The following is a 19,613-nucleotide window of genomic DNA, read 5'->3' as shown; positions in this document are numbered from 1 at the left end:
GCTGGAGAAGGGCAGTGTCCTAGTTTCAGGATAGAACCTATATGGGATCCTCCTGCTGCCACAGCGACAGGATCATTGTGTGTCCTCAAAGTTACTTTTTCCCCGAGTATGGCTGGAGAGTCAGGTAATTTAGAGAGGGATCCTCAGCATTACTCATTTGAGTTTGAAGGAGGAGACCTCCCCTTTCCCCTGCTTGACAGCACTCTGTAAACTCCTTCCCTCATCTCTCCCTCTCTAACGTGTGACTTTTGGGATGTGCTTGTCTAAGGGGAAAGCTTGAATGCTAGGGCTTGGTGAGAATTAGTGACCTTCTCCAAAAATAGCTGAAGGTGGAAGTTGAGACAAGTATATGAGAAACGCGGGGTGTAACTATGGCCTGCTCTGTTGAGTTCACCTTTCCGACAAACCGCAGCAATTCTGGCTTTGTGTGTGGTGAAAGCAACACCACCACAAACCCTTTGGTGGGGCCCGGCATGCAAGCGTTTTGGTCAAATCAGATACTGTCAGTAGACAGAAGGCCTCAAAAAATGGTGAGGTTGTTATCTTGCTCTAATTTTAAAAAACGTCCTGCCGCAAGAAGAGGCTGCTGTGCTTTGCCAGGAGCAAGGCCCTGCGCGAGGGGAAGGGCGAGCCCTCAGCTGCGGTCGTGTCTCCCTCCATTTTCTAGGCAAATCCTGCCACCGCGCCAGGCCGAGAGCCACCCCGGCCGGGCCGCTGGCACTAGCGTGCCTCAGTGATCGGCGGACCCGGTGCTCCGGGGGCCACGGCCCGCCGCCGCCTCGGGGCAGGGATTTGGGCCCTGGAAGCGTGCCGGGTACGGCGGCAGTGGGCCACCCGCCCCGCGGCCAACGCCGCCAGGGGGCGCCAGCAGCCGTCGTGCCCCGCGCGGCGGAGGCGGGGGCAGCGCGCAGGCCGCGCGCAGGCGCAGTAGCGGGCGCGCCCGCCCCCACGGCGTCGTCCGTACCCGGCGGCAGAGCGCGGGGCGGGCGTCCCCTGCCGCAAGGGCTGCCGGTCTATCGGCGGCGCGGGGGCGGGCGGCCGGCCCGAGGCCCGGACATAAGATGGCGGCGGCGTTGCTGGGGAGGCGGCGGCGGCGGTTGCGGCCGTGCGGGCTGTCGCGGAGCGCGGGCGGCGCGCGGCTCTGCCCGGGCTCGCAGGGCGGATAGAGCGGGGCCGGCTCGGCGGAGCGGGGCCGCCATGGGCTCCCAGGTGCTGCAGATCCTGCGCCAGGGCGTGTGGGCGGCGCTGAGCGGCGGCTGGTACCAGGACCCGCACCAGGGCGCTGGGGTCAACGCGCTGCACCTCTACCTGTGGCTCTTCTTGCTCGGCTTCCCCTTCACCCTCTACATGGTGAGCGCGGCCCGTCGCCGAGCCCGGGGGGACGGTGTCGGCCTTGGCCTCGGGGCGGGCGGGCCTCGCGGGGGGCCGCCCGCCTCGGCGGCGGCGGCGGGGAGGCCCGTGGCGGGGGGGGGGCGGGAAGGGCCGCGGGGCCGTCGCACGTGCGCCCCCTGCCCGCGGCGGGGCCTGCGCGCTGCCGCTGCCCGGCTGCCCCGGGAAGGGGCCCCGCCGCCCGCGGCTCTGCCCGCCGCTGTGCGCGGTGGCTCACGGCGGGCCCGGCAGCCGCCATCGAGCGGCCCGGAGTACCTCTGAGGCCGCGGCGTTTGGGAGGCACGGAGCTGTTACCGGGAAGGGGTGTGTGTGTGGGGTGCTAGCGGGGCGCATCGGGCGCGGCATGGCTTCGGGCGCTGGCACCTTGCCTTGGGTGTTCTATTTACTTGCCTTCAGAATTGGCCAAGCTGCACTAGCTTCCACTGGTAGTGGAAGTCCACCGGTAGTCCAGGACAAAGCACAGTTTCTGTAGAAGCTGGCTGAGCCAGCCGGTGTTTCTGGCTGGTATCCTCGTCTGACTTTTGAGACTGGGGGAGGGATGTGCTTCAGGGTCCAAAAGCTGGAAGCTTATTTAGCCGTAGGGTAGTGTACTGTGTGCTGACTGGCAATGTGTCTGAACTCTGTGTTACTGATAAGAAATTACTGTGGTTTTTTTGCTTGTGTCCAGAATTCAGCATTCTTGGGTTGGGAAAATTCCTGTTGAATGTGCCCTTGTATCTGATACTTCAATCAAAGTTGTCTAAAATACTAACCTTTAAATCTAGAAACTGTATTGACGTGTGGATATAGAAACAAATACAGGAAAGGTATGATCAGTTAAGAGAGAAGGGGGCAGTTTCCTTTTAGCCAGTGCTTTTCTTTCTGTATAACTTGTGTGTATTTATGGAATACTAATACTTCAGATTCCTCAGTAGAAAAGTGTGATCATACCAGGTGTGTTGTCACCAGTCTTGAGCATATGAGGTAGAATGTAATTTGCAAGTCGGCCAGGTCCAGATGCTGTGGCAACTTAAAAGTAGAAACTGCCTTGTGGGAAAAAAAAAAAGTGAGTTAGTGAATGAAGCCTTGGAGGAAAAACTGTTACATGTGAGTGCAATTGCAGAGATTAGGAGCTCTGGGGTCAGGCATTTGCTTTGTTAAAGAGCAATTTGTAAGATTGCAGTATGAGACACTTCACACTAAGAAATAGCTAATGTGGAGGAGGTAGTTGCAGCCCTGTATATTTAGTTTTTAATTCATATTACTATGTCTTGGAAAAGGTAGCTCCAAGGCTTTTTGTTTGAAAACTTGAGACTGCTGGCAAGGAAACTGCAGACTGAGACAAACTGCTTTTAAAACCAAAGTTAATGTGACAACAACTAGATAAAACTTGCAACTTAAGTAGATCCTCTCTGTGAATCTGTATCTATTTGGAATTCCACTGAATATGGAAAGAGGGAGAGTCCTTTTGATCTCAAATGTAACTTTTTTTTTGTTTTTCTAGAAGTCCTGCTCTTCTGCTTTGACAGGAGTAGTCTATTTAGTTAGTACTGCCTTGCTGAAAAAGCTGTTCTTAAGGGTGTGTTGAGCTCTATCCTGCATGTGCAAGGAGACTTCTCAAGTGGAGCTGATTTATATTGTACATAGGTCTTTTGACAACTGGTAAATCTGGACTAGTATTTGAGTCTCCTGACGCTCTTAGAGCAGCAGTTAAGGTTCAGTTGCCCGTACTATGGGGTAAACTTCAGTGTTGCTTAAATATTTTTTCTTTTCCTGTAAAAAAGGGAAAAGACAGGCCAAAGCAAGCTGCTGTGGGTTTTGTTGAGGTCAGAGAAATTCTCTTGCTTCGTAGCTCTGGACAAGTTAAAGATGCAACAAGTGCCAACTTCCCCGAGAATGAGTAGGGAGATTAGTCACAAGTTAAAGCAGATTGAATCATGTTTGGCGGTTTTCCCTCTTTCCACTCTCTGCAGTTTAAGTGTTGTCTAGACATAAACTAAACAGGGGGAACTGTGATGGTCCTCTTTGCTCTTTAGCATCTCTTCAGCTCTTTCAGAATAAAAAGCAGTAAATGTTGTATTGCTGTAGGACATACATAAATAAGCAAAACTTGCTTAAAAAGTCTTAGGTAATTGCAAGATGAATTCTGAGCATGGCTCACTGATGTGTAGGAGGGAGTTTCAAAGCTAGCTTCAAATGACTTGTTGCTGGCAGACAACCCTGTGCGTTTAAAAAACAAGGTATATAGAAAGACTTACAATGCTGGCAGGCTTTATATTGCTTCTAAAACTTCCTCATATAAGGAATTCCAAGATCATAGTGTTGCTTAGATGTGTTGGGGCAGCCATAACTGTAGTTATTCCTAAGCTGTTTTGTAGCAACAAAGGCAAAAGGATCCCCTAAGAACTTTCCTTGTAGCTGGCTGTCAAGGCTGAATGCATTTTACACTAAGCTAATCACACTTTTTCCAATGTTATTTAACCCCCAACAGGAATGGAACACTTAATCTCTACTAGATATGTTAATTTAGATGCACTCACTGCTTAAAGTCCTAGTTTCTTGCATTTTTTGTTGCTAATCTTTCATCTGTGTATTCCTTCTATTGATTCTGGTAATGCTTGTGGTCAGCAGGTTAACTCTGTTTTTTTGCACGTGTATGCCAGTGCTGTTAGGATTGATGGGTTTAATGCACAGTACAAACCAACTGAAGAAATTGGCAGTGGAAGTCAGGTAGCCTTTCTTGGTCTCTCATCTGCTTTCTAAGCTTAAGCACGTGAAAGTGAGGTCTGTACCCTGTGTGAAGGAAAAGACAGATGTATCCATGGATGTGTATATTACAGATCCGGATACTTTTAATTTTCTCATGTATTCATATGTTTAACCTGTCCTTGTTGGAAGTGCGGCAAAAAGAAAACTAGATATTGAAGGAATTGGGGTGTAGAGGAAGATAAATGTCTGCTTGAGTTCTGTACTCTTGGATCTGTGGCTTGGCAGCATGCGTACAAAAATACTGCTTTCTAGACTAGTTAAATCTATCCTGTTTGAATATTTGCATTCAGTAACACTCAGCTGTACTTGTTGATCTGCATATCTGTCATAAGAGGTGATCGCTGTTTTTACTCTAATCCAAAACTCAAGTTGGGAGGAAAAAAATATGCTACAATATGGGGAAACTGTACACCTGGGTTGTAAACTACAGTGATAGAGCTGGGAAAAAATACCCTAAATGCAGAGGCCGATGTTATGCATCAGTGTTGCAAGGGGGAAGGGAAGAGAGGAGGTTGCCAAAGCACTTCCCCTTGTCGGAATGCTGTTTCAGCCCCACCACGTGTGCAGGAGGGGGTGAGGTCTTGGCTCTGGCACTCATGGAACTTTGCCAGTGTCTGAAGAGGAGCCAGGACTGTACCTTGCTTGGGGTGATGGGCTTGTATGTACCTACAGAACTTGTCTGTCAAAGTCAAGCTCATTTAGACAACAGTTCACTTAATAGGCACTTGATTTCCTGACTTGTGTGCATAGTTAGAGAAGTAGGTCACATAAACATAGCTTCATGTGAAAGCTCTTTTTTCCAGTGAAGTTTCTGAAATAGGTGCTGTTTCTTAAACTAAGAGTTTAAGTACTTGAAGCTGGATGTATGATGAGAATTCTTAGTATCCCACATTAGTAGCCAAGCAACTAGATGCAGCTTAGAGCAAAATTTCATTTGTATACCTTGAGGTTTCAGTCAAAAACTAGGTAACTTGTAACTGAACATGCTTCCTGGTAACAGCAGCTCTTAAGGGCTCTGGCTGTTCATAAACGAAAATTGGTGACAAAACTACATCTGCTATTTCTTGATCTTTCCTCCTCTTCATTATGAATATTTCTACAAAATACTGGCCTCAGAATGCTTGAACTTGAAAGCATTTTACAAGACAACTGTTACTGCATAATGAATGTTTGATATAAGTTTTACGTAGGGACTGGCAATCTGATTTGGGTTAGGAGCCTTACCTATGAACGTTTTCAACACCTATATATCTCTTCTCAAAAAGAATCTGGAAGTTTCATTGCATCTGTAGTGGCTAGCTAAAACTAGATGTGATTAGGGTAAGATCTATATAGTCTTTGTTTCTTTAAGTATGTAGTGTAGTCTGTGATCAATGAAATTCCCTCTGGTTCCTGGCATTTACGTATTTGAAATGTTGAATCAAGATACAGTGACCTTTGTAGTTCAAGTGGGAATATTTTAGCCCTGTAACTAGTGGTCTGAGGCTTCTTTTTTTTGTAGATTGATCATTGGAATCTAGGATTGCTTAAAGCTTTTTCTGCCTACTCTTTCATGAAAGATGTGTTGTGGTACAACTGAGCTGACATAACAGCCAGCAGTTTCCAGAAGGGACAGTCCCACTTTTCAGCTGTGCATTCCCGCATCTTACCTTTGTCCACTTGTACAGTATGGATTTCATAGGTTGTTTTGGAAGGTAACTCCTGAGGGAAAGGTGGTAAAAAGTCAGTGTCCTTTCCCCTCCCCCTCAATCTCTGAGAGTTCTACTTAGCTTCCCTTTAAGATTTAGGGAAATATTTTCAGCTAGGAGTTTATCTAACGGTTGGGTTTATTCGGCAACTAGATGACGGAAGTTTTCAACAGAATGTAATTAAACCAGGCGGTTTCTGTATGGTCTTGTCTAGCTCTTTTTTTCTCTCCTACAGGAGCTTCAGTTGTGACTACTGTTGTTCAATGCATGTTTTCTTTTGGTGCTAATGGAAGTGACTAGAGAAATGCAGTGAAATGGGATGTTCTGTGAAATGCTGTTGCAGCTACAGACTTGTAGCCAGCTGGTGCCTGCTAACAAGCTGTAACCTGAGGTTTTTAGTCTGTTGTGCCCAATAAAAAATGCTTTAGTACTTATGAAAAGAACCAAAATGAGATCTAGCTGTGAATTTGTAGGACTTCGATTTGTTTTCCAACCTTAAAGATGATACTATGTAGGATGTTCAGTTATGCTGGCGGGAGGCCTGTCTCTCCTCAAATGTGGTAAAGTGTCAACCTTAGTTTTAAATACTAATCTTACTTTAACTTGCCCTGTGGAGGGAAGACCTCAAGTGGAAGTTGAATGTTTCCAAGTTTGGCCAAGAAGAATAGAGAAGGCACTAGTGGCTTAGGTTAGGTTGCAGTTACTCCCTCTCAAGGCTGGAATGCAGATGAGTTGCTGGTACCGTGGGTAAGTGCTGCTGTACCACAGCATGATACTTAAGTTGTGATCAGACAGCAGAATATGCTGGACATGCTAAAATGTCTCCTATTCCCAAAGTATGTGCCCTATCCAGAAAGGAGTAAGTACTAATGAATATGAACAACGGAAGTAGTGAGTTAACTTTATTTTTTAGCTTTCTGCAGTCCAGTGGAAACAGGATGTGAGGAAAAAGCACTTTAATTCTTTAGTGGGCTTGCTGCAAGTTACATGAAGTGTTTTGCCTTCTCCCCTCACTTGTTCTCAAAGCTTTGCTTTGTGGAACAGATAGACTTTGCATTCCACAAGATAAACTGGATACACTGTGTGACCTCCCTGCTGACTAAGTGGAGGGGAGAAATTGAAGAGCTCTCCAGACAGAAAACCATAGGCATGTTTTTTATAGACTAACTAGCTTTTGCTGCCTGGGTTAAACTGACCCTTCTGATAATGGCTTCTGAACGCTAGGTACTTGTTAAGGAGAGGGTAGGTGCAGTTCTTGTACCTGCCAGACAGCCTGCTATCCAGTCACAGGAACCTCATAACTTTAGCAAGACTTAACGGGCTTGCCCTTGCCTGCAGGGAGCTAGCTGCCTCTGAAGTTATTCAAATGGGAAGCACTGCATTTCTTGAGGAAACCCTTGTAGCGTTGCTTCAGGGGTTGTATGGATGCTATTAGCATTGTTGTGGCTCCTGGTTGCTTACTGATGCTGTTTTTAAATAGCTTTGTTTCCTCTTTCTCCTTCTGAGGTGGTGCTTGGTAAGTGAGTCTCTCCCTATCCATTAGGGCCTTGTCCAGCTCTGCATACAAAATCTTTGGCATACCTTGGCTTAGTTTTCCTGTCCCACTTCAGATGTTATATTAGGTGTTGACTTAACTTGTTTTGGAGGATAAGGTAGGTTAAACTTGATCTCTTTAAGAAAAGAATCCTAATAGGTAACCTGCTTCCTGATTGATTCCGGGTTCAATTATTTATACTTGTTTGGCTTTAGAAATGTTATATTGATTATTTGTTCTTGCTTACTGTCAGAAAGTGAGCAGCCAGACTAAGGATTTGTTTTGTTCTGAAGTCAACAGTCAGTACAACATTCAGAAATGTTTATTCTTGTATCCCCTTTATTGGTACAGTATTTTGTATTTGGAGATTCAAACAGTGTTTTTCCTAAACTCGTGGTTTAAATTGTGTGATGAGCACTGCCAGGTCTTCTAGGACTAGTAAGCTCTTGAATATGTAGAAATATTAATACTGTGATCTCTTAAATGACTAAAACTAGTTCTATGTGCAGAATAGGGAGGGTGCTCTGTCTTCTCCAGTCGTGTTCCCTTGCTGGTTCTGCAAGATGTGTGTGGGGCTTTGGTCACCATACAGACTGTTCACTTGCAATGGTCTGTACAGGGAGGGAGACTAGGTGTATGAAACAAGCTGGAATTCTCTTTGGGCTAGGAGGTCTAAAAAGACAGTACATGTCTTCTCATTTACTAAACTAACGTTTGTGCTGGGTGACAAATGCTGTTCTGATTGTCATATGTCTCTGTGTGTGTGTGTATATATATATATTTGTGGCTGTTAGAACTTGATATCAAACCGTACCACTCCATTAGTGGGTTAAAGGGTGGTGATGCTGCAAAATATTTGAGAACACAGACTCTTCTTGCTTTTGTAAGGAAGGTCACCTATTTGTGAATGAAGACTAAGAGTTAATATCTCATTTTGTTTAGTGACTGCTTAGGGAAATGACAAAACTATAAATATGAATAAAAGGTGAATTAGAAGGGGGAAAGCCTTGAAGTAAAATCTGAACTTTAACTAGTACTCTTAGTGCTTTTTTTAAAATGCTATTAGCCCTCACTTAATATCTGTTGCTGAAGTGATTGATCTATAAAAACCTTGTGGACTTCAGAAAAAGTTGCATGAGAAGTCTTAACTGAGTGAAATCTCAAAAGCACAATTCAGGACTGAGGTTTTCCATGTGGGTTCTGGCCGCCTTTGACATATCTGAAAAATTCTCTTCAGAACATCTGCATTGGCTGCCTTTCCACAGGCATGTAATGGTCTAGCACAAATAACCTGCAAGACCACATGCTGCAGATTATTGTAGACTACTTCTCAAATGTGTGAGCCACAGATGTAAACAGCTTTTTTTTTTTTTTTTTTTTTTGTATGCAGACAGGGAAAACTTTGGCTTTTGTGACTGATCAGTATCTTGTCATGCAAGAGTATCTGTTCGAAGCTGACAAAAACTAAGTTAAGTCAAAACATCTGTGTTTGGTAGTTGAGCAGGTTTTCTCCTATCCACCATGCTGTCAGACTCCTGTTTTTCTGAAATGGTCTTGGTGCTGTGTCCTAGCCCTGAAATAAGGTCATATCCTGTGCCTGGTTGAGTTTTCAAGTTGCTTAAAATCTTCCCATTTTTTTTTATTCATAAGAACTAATCAAAAGTATTGGGTGTGACCTAAAAAATCATGCTAGCTCTATGTTTCTTAGTCCAGGTCTTGCATTCCATAGCCTCGAAAAAGAGAATAAGAGTTGCATTTCGTTCAACCTCCAGTGATGGGTCCAGTGATAGGTCTACTAAGCATGTTCCTGTGGTGCTTTGGTATCTTGTAGTCCAGCTGCTCCTTTTTTCTATGTTGCTAGACTCCTAACAATCTCCACACAGAGTTTAAATGTAGGGGGTGTGTGTCTCAACCTTTGTTTTTAAGTATGATCGGTATTTTCTGTGTAGAAGAAACTGTTGAACTCTAGGTAGCCTTATGTATGCTTAGGGACACTTATCACTGTGTTCACTAACTCTTTCTTACTCTCTTTTGAAAGGCTCTTCCTTCTTCCATGATGATAGTAGCTGTCTACTGCCCGGTGATAGCAGCTCTCTTTATCGTTTTGAAGATGGTGAATTACCGTTTGCACAGGGCACTGGATGAGGGAGAAATTGTGGAGAGGAATGCCAGTGAACGTATGGACAGAGGTGCAAAAACAGAACAAAGCAGTGTTTCAGCCAAGAGGAAAGACAGCAATGGGCCCAGGTAAGGTGTCTGTCTGTACACTGCTTCAAATTATAAGGAGTCCTGTCTTCATCAGATTTCTAACTGGAATGGTGGTTGAAAAAAACACTGAGGAATATAGATGCAGACCTTTGTAGTTCTGAAAGACTTTAAAAGCAGACTTATTTACGTATTAGGTTTGAAATAATGGATTCTTGTTAATTTCCTGGTTCCTCCCCCAGAGGAGTTCCAGAACAATATTGAGAATGCTGGAAGCACTTAAACAATAGCATGGAAAATGTGTGCTGATGAGGTCACTAAATACTTAATGAACACAACCAGTACAAGTAATCTTCTTTCAGCAGTAGACTTAGTTTTAAAAATCTAGCTGTCAAAGACCACATACTATGTGCTAAGTCTTTTATCACTAAAAGGAATGCTTGACTGGGTTTCAGTTTGCTGCTTTGCAAAAGCGGGAGTCACATACAGTGCTTGATTCTGGTCATAGACTTCAGAAGAATGCTGTCCTGTGAATTTGGAAATTCTGGAATTGCTCAGCTCAGTAATGAAGATAATGATTCTGAAGTACTGTCAATAGGAGGTGATTCCTTTCCACAAATTTTCTTTTCTGTTGCCAGAATGAAAAAAAACAAAACAAAAACCAAACCCAGAGGTTTTCCTTCTCTTACCAAACTATTTGGATAAAGAAGAGCAAAAGATGACTCATCAACAGGGCCAGCCTAACCAGTCTGATCAGGCAGTGGATGTGTTACAAGCTCTATTATCAAAGCCTCTGCCTGGCTCCAGATAATTGAGGCAATCTTAAAGAGTTATACTGCATGAAATAAATTGACTTTGAATTGTTAGCTTTTAAAGACCTTTCTTTTGTCTGTGAGTTTCTGGTACTAGTAGCCATAGTTTTCAGAGTAAGGCAATGAGCATGCTGTCCTGACTCTTAAAAGGTTGTGTGTGTCGTATTGGGGAAAAAAACACAACAAAACCAACCTGGAAACCTGAAACTTCTATATGGAGACATATGCTATAAGGAAATGTAGTTGCAAGAAGCCTCTTTAAGTCTGTTTACCAGGATGCTTAAAGAAAGGAAGCGTTTAGTGATGCGCTTTAAAATGCTCAGCATAAAAGTGAAAGGACTTCACTATGTATGTGGAGTAGCTTCTCATGAGATGGGTTTTAAGTTCTTCTGAATCTGCTCTCGGCTCAGGTATTGTTAGCAAAAACAGTGTCTTAGATTCCTTTTAACGTTGACATACAGTAACATCTTGTATCAATCTTTTATAACCTGACCCTTTTTCCATCTTGTGTTTGGTAACTGAACCTGCTGATTTTAATTGTGTCTTCATTTGGATCACCATATACCTTACTAAAACTGTATTGAGCTTTTTTGGCAGAACGCTTGCTGAAATGTATAGTAATGCATATTCTGCTTAATAAAATTCATGAAAGTAAACTAGTGTTCTGTTCTGTTTCAATGCAGCCTTGCTAATGCATGGTTAAGCTGTCATCTTTAGATATGTTGGTTTGCTTGTTTGGTGTTTAAGCCATGTAGCTTTTGCTTCCAAAACAGTAGCCAAGAGTTGGCAAGGGACTTCTTTCTATTAGTATTGTGAGTTACTTCTGGATATTTCAGAATTTCTGTTTTGTCTAAGGAGCAGTTGACATGGGACAAGTTACTACATTATAAGCATTTGTGAACTCAGAAGTAGAGGTTAGTTTGCTGTGTGTCCTGCTTGCCAACTAAAGTTTCATTAACTTTTATATGATCCTTGTTCCCACTTTCAGGTCTCTTAACTAGAACTGGGAACAAGGTCAATGCAGAAATTACGGAGTTACTTTTTGGTAAGTGGGATGTACAGTATATACTAACCTTTGCCTGGAAGCTTACAAGAACTCTGGGATAACGTTCAAACCAGTAGAGGGGATGTAGAGTGAGTGTTCAATATAAAGCAGTCAGTCACCTTCTTAGTAAGTTAAGTTGGAATGCTTATAAGAAAGCTGTCTTAAAAGGAATTGTGTATGTAGGGTTTTCTTTTTTTAAACTTGGCTCCCCTAGCATAAGGTGGATATAGGGGAGATGTAAGCAGACATACTACCTTAAATATTTGCATAATCAGAATATTAGTTTTGATAACTTAGGCTACAGCCTGTGATACCAAATAAATACATATAGTACAGTATACAAGGCTGTCCTAGATTTTTTTACCACATACACCCTCCCTGAGACCTCTTCAGATGTGAATATCAATATTTTTGAAAGATTATGCAATAGTTTGGTTTATGTTTAGGATTCTGTTTAGCTTCTAAGAAATGCTGTTCTTTACTTCTGGAGATATTTATCTGCAAAATGGTGCTTTTGGGTATCTGACAAAAATGATATGCTGTCATTTGTAGGTTTACATGAACTACTGATTTGTCTTCAATTCACATTGGTTTGTGAATGGGATCAAACACCTGAGTTTTTAATCTTTCCAAATAACTTGGGCATGCTTAAGTGAAGAACAACTTACTGTTTCTGAGAATTTCAGCTTTATAAAGAGGATGAGAAAACAACAAGGCATTTATCTAGTGAATTTTTGAGAGAAGTCTTCGTTTAGAGATACGAATGTGAGTTTTCTTCTGTAGTTTCTAGTGCAGTTGCTGCTTTCGTACTTAAGGGGGTGGTGTTAGTAATGCTTCTGTGAGATTTTATGAAAACAAGTAGTGGGGATACAGGCTCCTAATCTCATGTAAAAGGTAGAAGGAACAGTGCAGTTGTAGTCTTTGGGATATCAGCAGACCCACATAGATAAAACGCTGGAGTCAGTCTTGCTTTTGGGGATATGAACATGGTTTCTTTCTTGTGTCAGTGACTGTTATGGTTCAGAGTATGATAAAGCATTAACCTGGTGACACTGCTGTCCCCTGTCTCCATTGTGATGGAGGACCTGTAATCATAATGCTACATGATTTTCACATGTACTTTGCAAAAAAACCAGACAGCTAGAGAATGTTGCATCTTTGAGTTACAGTCTACTTTAAACAGGCAAGAGAAATAAAAATAAAAAAACCAAACAAAACCCTCTACAACTCTTGCCCAGTTCAGTCTTCTCAATCTGTGCAGTAACTACACTTCAGTGTTTTTTACTTGGAAACTGAGAAGCGTAGCACTTGCTGTAAGGTACAAATTCAGTCAACTGTAAGAAACTGGCTGTAGAACTTAAAAGCAAAAAGGAATGGCCACAACAGTAGCAGAAGATTGCTCCTAAAGGTTTCTGTGTGCCATTGTAGTCCAGAATGTTATGCATATGATGAAAATACAGATTTCAAGAATTATTCTGCTTGTTCCTGGAGACTTTTATTTGTTTTTGTTTGCTACTAGCTTTTGTTAATACATTAATTTCTGTGACAGCACACATGATATAGCAGCTGTGAGTAGAGTGGTGGTGCTGGGTTATATTATTGGTTATGCTGATACCTGTTGGTTCAGTTATACACAAAATTGCCTCCTTCTCCCACCCAGGCTAGCTACCCCATTCTATGCATGAGAGTTTATTCACATTGACTTATTTTTCTACTTCACAGGACATACTTTAATCATATGCAGTGTTTCTCAATGAATTACTCAGAGGAAAGGAATTTAATGTTTTTGTGAAAGGTTTCTTTGTTATATCTTCAGTTGTCATCATAATGTATGCTGAACTTAAATCTCAGTGAGAATTTTTCAGTTTAGTCTTTAACTTCAAGTTATGTCCCTACATGTTCTTAAAGTGCTTAAGTAATGAATACTTTGTTTGTCTAAAGCTGGTGGAAATTATTGAAGCTGAATTCTGTTCATGGTTATGTGTGGTTTTTTCCTTACCTGGTTTTGCCTTAGCATGATTGGTAAATACCAGGTCAGAGAGGGCTCTGTAAACAGACATCAATAAAAGCATGCTTATGTCTTGCTGCTGAGCTGTACCAAAATGATGGCTTTTCACTTCTTTCCTCAGTTTGCTGGAGTTGGACCACTTAGCAGTTGTTCTGCTAATTCCAGGCTTGTTGTCTCTTATTTTTACTGAGGTAGTAAGTTCCTAACTTCAAACCTTTTTTCATCTCTTTGGCGTAGGAAGGTTCAGGGGCCTTTTGTATGCTCTAGAATGGTTCCCAAGGTCGTACCTTTACGCCTCTCTGAGATGAAAACAACTTGAAATGTCATGCTGTAGGTTAAATGGTATTTCAGGTCCTTTAGTCTACAGACAGTTTGTTTATAACATCTTAGATTGATTTCCATACATTATGGAAATTGTTAGATGTTGGTCTTACTGCATGAGATATTTCTGTGAGGCTAGTTGTCAATTAAAGTAAGTCCTGCAGTGTTTCTGTTCACTTCTGTCCCCTTCTCTAGAGGAGCTTCATCTTCAGTTTCTTCAGTCCAGATAGAGAAAGGTTGTGCATATGTTTTCTCCAGTAGAATGTTGGAGTGAGCTTGCCACAGCTCTGAAGCATTGAGTGTTGTAAGGCAGTTTATCTTTGGGAAGGAGCAGAGAGGGTCTGTGTCAAATGACACTGCAGTTACTTCTGTTCTGAAGTCTCCTGGATCAAGATGGCTGAAGAAAACTGTACTGGGAGAAGAAAAAGGATGCCTGAGGTTCTCCCTCTTTGCAGTTAATAAACAATGTTAGGTTGGATCCCTGAACTGTGGTCCCCAACTCGTTTCCCACCCTGTTGTACTAATGGACGGGTCCAACTTGCTTTTGTTTTATAATTAAAGCCTTTGACATGCTGAATTACAGTTTGGTGATGTTGATCTAGAAAATACTTTGAAATCAATACTTACTAATCCTGAAAGGGTGAAGTCACTAGGACATAATAAAAAAGTATATAGTACCTCAAAATATTTATTGGTAGGGCCTGTAAATTAGAGGAAGGGAAGTTATTTTCTGGTAGAAAGTGGTTTGCATCAGTTGGAGAGATGCCATGGCCCTGTATGTCTCTGCCTTTCTGATAACTTTTACAACAAACGGTGTGTGGCTTTCTTGGTTAACCTGTCCCTTTGTTCATAGATCAGTATAAGGAAAAGATCTGGAGTGCTTTCCCTGCTCTTTGAAAGAGTTTTTTAGTACTTTTTCTATTGATTTTTTTCTTGGTATTATAGTTGAACAGGTGGTCTGAAAGTTTGTGTGTTGGCATTTCAGAATGCCTTGTAGTTCTTAAGTCTTCTACAGTTTGTGTTGGCTGGTGACAGGCAGCACCTTCTGTGACAGTATATGTATATATAGGGTGCTCCAGCTCTGACTGAGCTTCCTGTGTCAAATCGGCAGTATTCCTCTGAAATACTGGGATGTATTTGACCCCCTGATTTGAAAAAGGAAAAATTGTTTTGAACATACACATAGCATAGACAGACAAACTTCTGTTTAACTGCTAGGTTAATATTTGTGGGTTTTTGTTCTGTTTTGTTTTCATTTTTCTTTCTCTTATGTCTCCCTCAGTGACCCCGGTGGAGGGATAGAGATGTCAGAGTTCATACGAGAAGCAACTCCCCCTGTTGGCTGTAGTTCACGCAATTCTTACGCTGGGGTAGATCCAAACAACCAGGTAAGAATTAAAGCCGCTGCAGTTGTTGCTTTAGTACCACTGGCTTTGCAATCTGTAGAGTAATCTTTGCTGATTTTTTTCCTATTATTTTACTTAATTTTTTTTATTAGGATAAACAACTTGCCTTTCTGTATTTCTTAACTGCTCATTAGGGTGGCATTGCACTCTTCCAGCTGCATAGCTCTTACTCATCCCGTCTTGGGTTCATTTTAGGAATATCTGGATTTTTATATGGCAACCTACTGTCCCATCAGAAAGTATCCACTTAAGCTCAGTTAGCTTTCTTCTGATTTAGTAAACAAAAACTGGCTCAGAGTGTGGTCAGATGAGTACTGAGACCCACTGTGTACGGCTTCCTTCTTTCTTTTCGTGTCAGTGAGCTGTTAGATAGCTCAAGCTGTAACTTCATCCGTATGTTCTAACTTTGTTTTCCTCCCTTATGTTTGTTTGATCTATCATTTAGATGCTTATCTCTTGCAATGCCAAGTGGCTTTCTGAAAGTTGTTACTGCTGACAGGTCAGACTCTGCAGTCAAAAATGTTAGTATGTTGAAGTACAAAGCAAGATAAACTGGTAGAAATGGAAAAACTAAAACTATTTTTGGATGACCTCTGTGAAAGTTAAGTATTTTGATACTTAACAGGGTTGGGAGGAAAGCAATAAATAGGTGCTGCTGTGCACCAGATGAAAGTGCTGAAGAACTTGGCTTTATTAGATTTTAATGCAGCTTCATTATGCTCTAGTTGCCTTGTAATTGCACTTGGGAAGTTGTTCTGTTCCCTTATGTGTGCTAGATTTATGTATTCAACTTCTATAGCACTGCATGTGCTTCTGTTTGACTTGTGACGTTTAGCCAGTTGTGGCATCTTTCTTTTACCACTCTTCATGAGGACAAGTAGATTGACTGGCCAGACTGTATGGTTACATTGACAATGAGCAATGCAGTGCCATGTTAAAAATACAGAAGCTATTTTTGAATGATGTGGAAATCCTTGGTGTGGTATTACAGTGTTAAGCCCTAATTAGCTCTCTGAGCAAGCAGTATATAATATAGTGCAGTGTTATGCTAATGTTGGCGTTTTATCTGTTATGCAGCATAGATACTCTAGGAGATTTTGTCCTTTGAAGAGAGCAGATATGTGGTAGTATTCAAAGGAATAGGAAGTGATGGTCCATGTAGGAAGACAGAACTATGCTAGGGGTCATGTTTCTTTCACTGGTCTTTAGAAAAAAATTTCCAAACATACTCAAACAGTTCTAATGTTAAAGCATGTGAAGAAGTTGTGTTCTTTCCTGTGTGCTTTAATGCTGACACTACAACACAGTTAAAGCTAATGTGAAAGGAAGTACAGTGTTTAAAATGTGTTTATGCTGATAAAACTAGTGTTCACTACTCCCCTGTGTGATTGAATTCACAGCATCAAAAGGGTATGTGAACAGTAAGCATCTGAGTTTTGTTTGGTTTTTTGTGCAAAATAGTTTTCCCATGCTGATACACTTGCATTCAGCAAGGTGTGTTCCTGAAGGAAGAAAAGTTGAGATGTGGCAAAATGGCTAAAAGTGTGTGTGACAGTGTAGTAAAGAAAATGCATTAAACTCTTGACTGTGTTTTTGCATTACATGTAGTAAAGCTGTTGTTAGTATGGCTGAACAAAATCTGCATACATCTTCAGATTACCATAAATTTGCTGTGTTTACAGAGAAGAGTTAGTAGAACTACGCTCTCTTCCCCAGAATCATTTGAACTAGAGATGTTTTGAAAAAAAATCATCCCCAAAAGTGTAAAGTCAAATTGCCAATATTTTACTGTATCTTGGGTTCAGATTTTGCTTTTAAGCGTTCTTCTATCTTATTTCAGAGTAGTTTAATTATTTGACAGGCACACTTTTGTGTGCTCTTCAGAGTTCTTTGAGAGAGATGGTATTGGAAATATTATTGAAGGAAAGACTAAATTCTGTTTAGCACCTCTGCAGAATAATGTGCTACAGATTACAGGACATAGGTAGAGAGGCAGACTGAAAACCTAAACAGCTAGCTAGTTTTCATATGAGGGGGTACGTACCTGCTGGTTGGCCATAGAACACGGCTGTAAAGCAGACACCATAAATTTGAAATGCGATTGTAACTGATATCCAAGAATAGATAAGGAATACTGCAGTCTTCCACTAACCAGTTTACTTGCTTTGAGGTAACTGTAATCTGTGTACTTGGAAGCTGTCTTCAAAAGAAAAACTGCGTTTGCAGGAATGAGAGGGAGGAATAAAATACAGTAAAATATTTAGGTTCAATTGATTTAAGTGTGTTCAGCTGCCAGTAGGGATCATCCTGTCATATATCCTGCTTATGCTGCTTGCTGTTGCTTTCCACGTACCAACACTTAGGTTCTTGTGGTTACCTGGTCATTGGACCAATTCTTGAGAAACCTGAAAATTCACCCTGGTAAAAATATGTATCTTTTCCAATGGGAGCAGTTTCTGAGTTTAGCTTGATGTTTACTATGTTTAACAGGTAAGTTTTATATTAATGTGGTGTTTTCCTTAAGCATTTTAGGCAACTGTGATCACTGCATTAAACATGCAGTTTTACAACAGCAGTTATTAGTATACCATTTTGTTACCACATGAAATACTTTCTAATCTAGGACTTTTTCTTGAAACTGCTTTTAAAATCAGCACAGCAAAATCTCCCAAGTACACTTCCTATAAAACAGAATAATGTGGTGATATAGTTGGATGCATAATTAGATTCCTTGTCATCTTTGTTTGCAGTGGAAACATTCAGAGTCAGAAAGGTTTTTACAGCATTGTGCTTTTGGATGCTTTTGTGCCTTGGAAAATCTCTCCTAAGTGTATAGGCAAATGCATGTATTGCAGTTATAGGAAACAGTAGTTGGGTAATTCCTGAAAGTTTACAGCTTTTTACGTAATTCCCTGTTTCTAGGTTGGATCTGGGTTATCTCGTCTAGGAACAGCAGCAACCATCAAAGGTGAGATTTTTGGCTGCTACTTAAAATTACCTTGCAGTAGCACTTCAAATCACTATTGCTTACTATGTTTTTTCCAAATATGGTCTACCTTGTTAATGTGAAGTACAAAGTTTACTAAACAGAAAAAATCTTTCTTGGAGTTGCAAGTTATGTGTCTAAAACGCTAGGAGATAATAACCTTGAATCCATGCTCTTGTTTTCAATGTAATAACAGGTTTTACTTTTGCTTGTCAATACAAAGCCAAGGGGTTGGTTTTAGTGGACTTCTGCTTACTATTTTGAATTCTGAGCAACCAGAATTTTGTATTTCAATGACTTTATTATTTCTAGTTGTTTGGCATCTAGCAAAAGTATTGTCCAGGACAGCCCTTGTCAACTCCTCTGAGATGAAAAGATAAATTATTTGTAATATGCAAAGTGGCTATCTTGTAATTTAAGCCAATAATAAGACAAAAGAAAATGAGATACAAGTTTTTGTTACCTTCCTGATTTTTTCCTTACCTTTATGTTTACAAGTATTTTGTTATAATCTTACCCCTCTTTTATTGGCAACCATGCAAAAAGGAATTATCAAACAGATACATCGTTTAAAAAAAAGTTACTTTCCATTGCATTGTGTAAGATACTTTTCCAGCACTTCATAGAAGATCTCTGTAGTGGAATGAAAACTATCTTATATAAAACATAAAAGAAATAGGATAGGCAATACTACTAAAACATAAAAGAAATCTTGTGTTACTTGTAATAATTGTTATTAACCTCCAAATTAAGAAACAAAAACAATGGTCTTTCATGACAGGTGAGAAATCTGCAGTGTGTATAGTTGTATGTGCTAATACTTTGAGCACTACTACTCTTCTTTCTTAAAATTCACAGGAGATACTGACACTGCCAAAACCTCTGATGATATCAGTTTAAGTCTTGGCCAGAGTTCTAGCCTATGTAAAGAAGGGAGTGAAGAACAAGGTAAAATTTCTTCTGCATATTAAACATGGTATTTTGTTACCAAAGACAGTTTGCTTAACATGCTAAATAAATTTATGCAGTTTGTTGATAAACTCAAAGAAAGGGTATCTTGGAGCTCTGTTTCATTTCTCAATTACTCTTAGTTCCTCAGGTGTGTAGCTTGAATACTTTTAACTTTATTCTTTGACTGCATGTTTCTTGTTCTGGCATATTCTAGCAGGCAGTAAATATTTTCTCTCTCCTTACTGCTGAAAGATAGCTAGCTTACATGTCTCTAGAGGATCTGTTTCATACTGAAGTTGGCCTGGGATTTGTGGACTTCATTGTAGACTAATTTGCTTTGCTTCACTTTACAGTACAAATGATTTTTTTTTTTTTTAAATCAGGCATGTCTTTCTGTAAAGTAAATAATCCTGCACAGAGTTCTGTGTTTCTGGAGCTATAGACAGCTTGCATATTGGAAGCAATCAGGGTCCTGTAATTGTTTCTTTCCTAGTAAGGAAATTGCTAGCTTGTATTCTTC

General features: G+C 41.1%; 1 protein-coding gene across 9 annotated transcripts in view; it reads left to right on the top strand.

Moving 5' to 3' along the window:
• Positions 1–1,031: 1,031 nt before the first annotated feature.
• PCNX1 (pecanex 1) overlaps positions 1,032–19,613 on the top strand; it is a 92,159-nt gene continuing 73,577 nt past the window's right edge. For 6 of the 9 annotated variants that reach the window (XM_037395984.1, XM_037395983.1, XM_037395978.1 and 3 more), the window contains exons 1-5: positions 1,096–1,350; positions 9,398–9,606; positions 15,033–15,138; positions 18,079–18,124; positions 19,001–19,090. In XM_037395984.1, coding sequence (XP_037251881.1) covers positions 1,198–1,350; positions 9,398–9,606; positions 15,033–15,138; positions 18,079–18,124; positions 19,001–19,090 — 604 coding nt within the window. In that variant the 5' untranslated portion in view covers positions 1,096–1,197. Of the gene's footprint in view, positions 1,351–9,397; positions 9,607–11,364; positions 11,422–15,032; positions 15,139–18,078; positions 18,125–19,000; positions 19,091–19,613 lie in introns of those variants that run through there. The other 3 variants (XM_037395982.1, XM_037395986.1, XM_037395980.1) reach the window with 3 other exon arrangements.

This window comes from Falco rusticolus, chromosome 7 (assembly GCF_015220075.1).
Source record: "Falco rusticolus isolate bFalRus1 chromosome 7, bFalRus1.pri, whole genome shotgun sequence".
In the NCBI taxonomy this organism is placed as follows: Eukaryota; Metazoa; Chordata; class Aves; order Falconiformes; family Falconidae; genus Falco; species Falco rusticolus.
The sequence above is the reverse complement of the archived record's forward strand: the minus strand, read 5'-3'. Positions and strand labels throughout refer to the sequence as shown.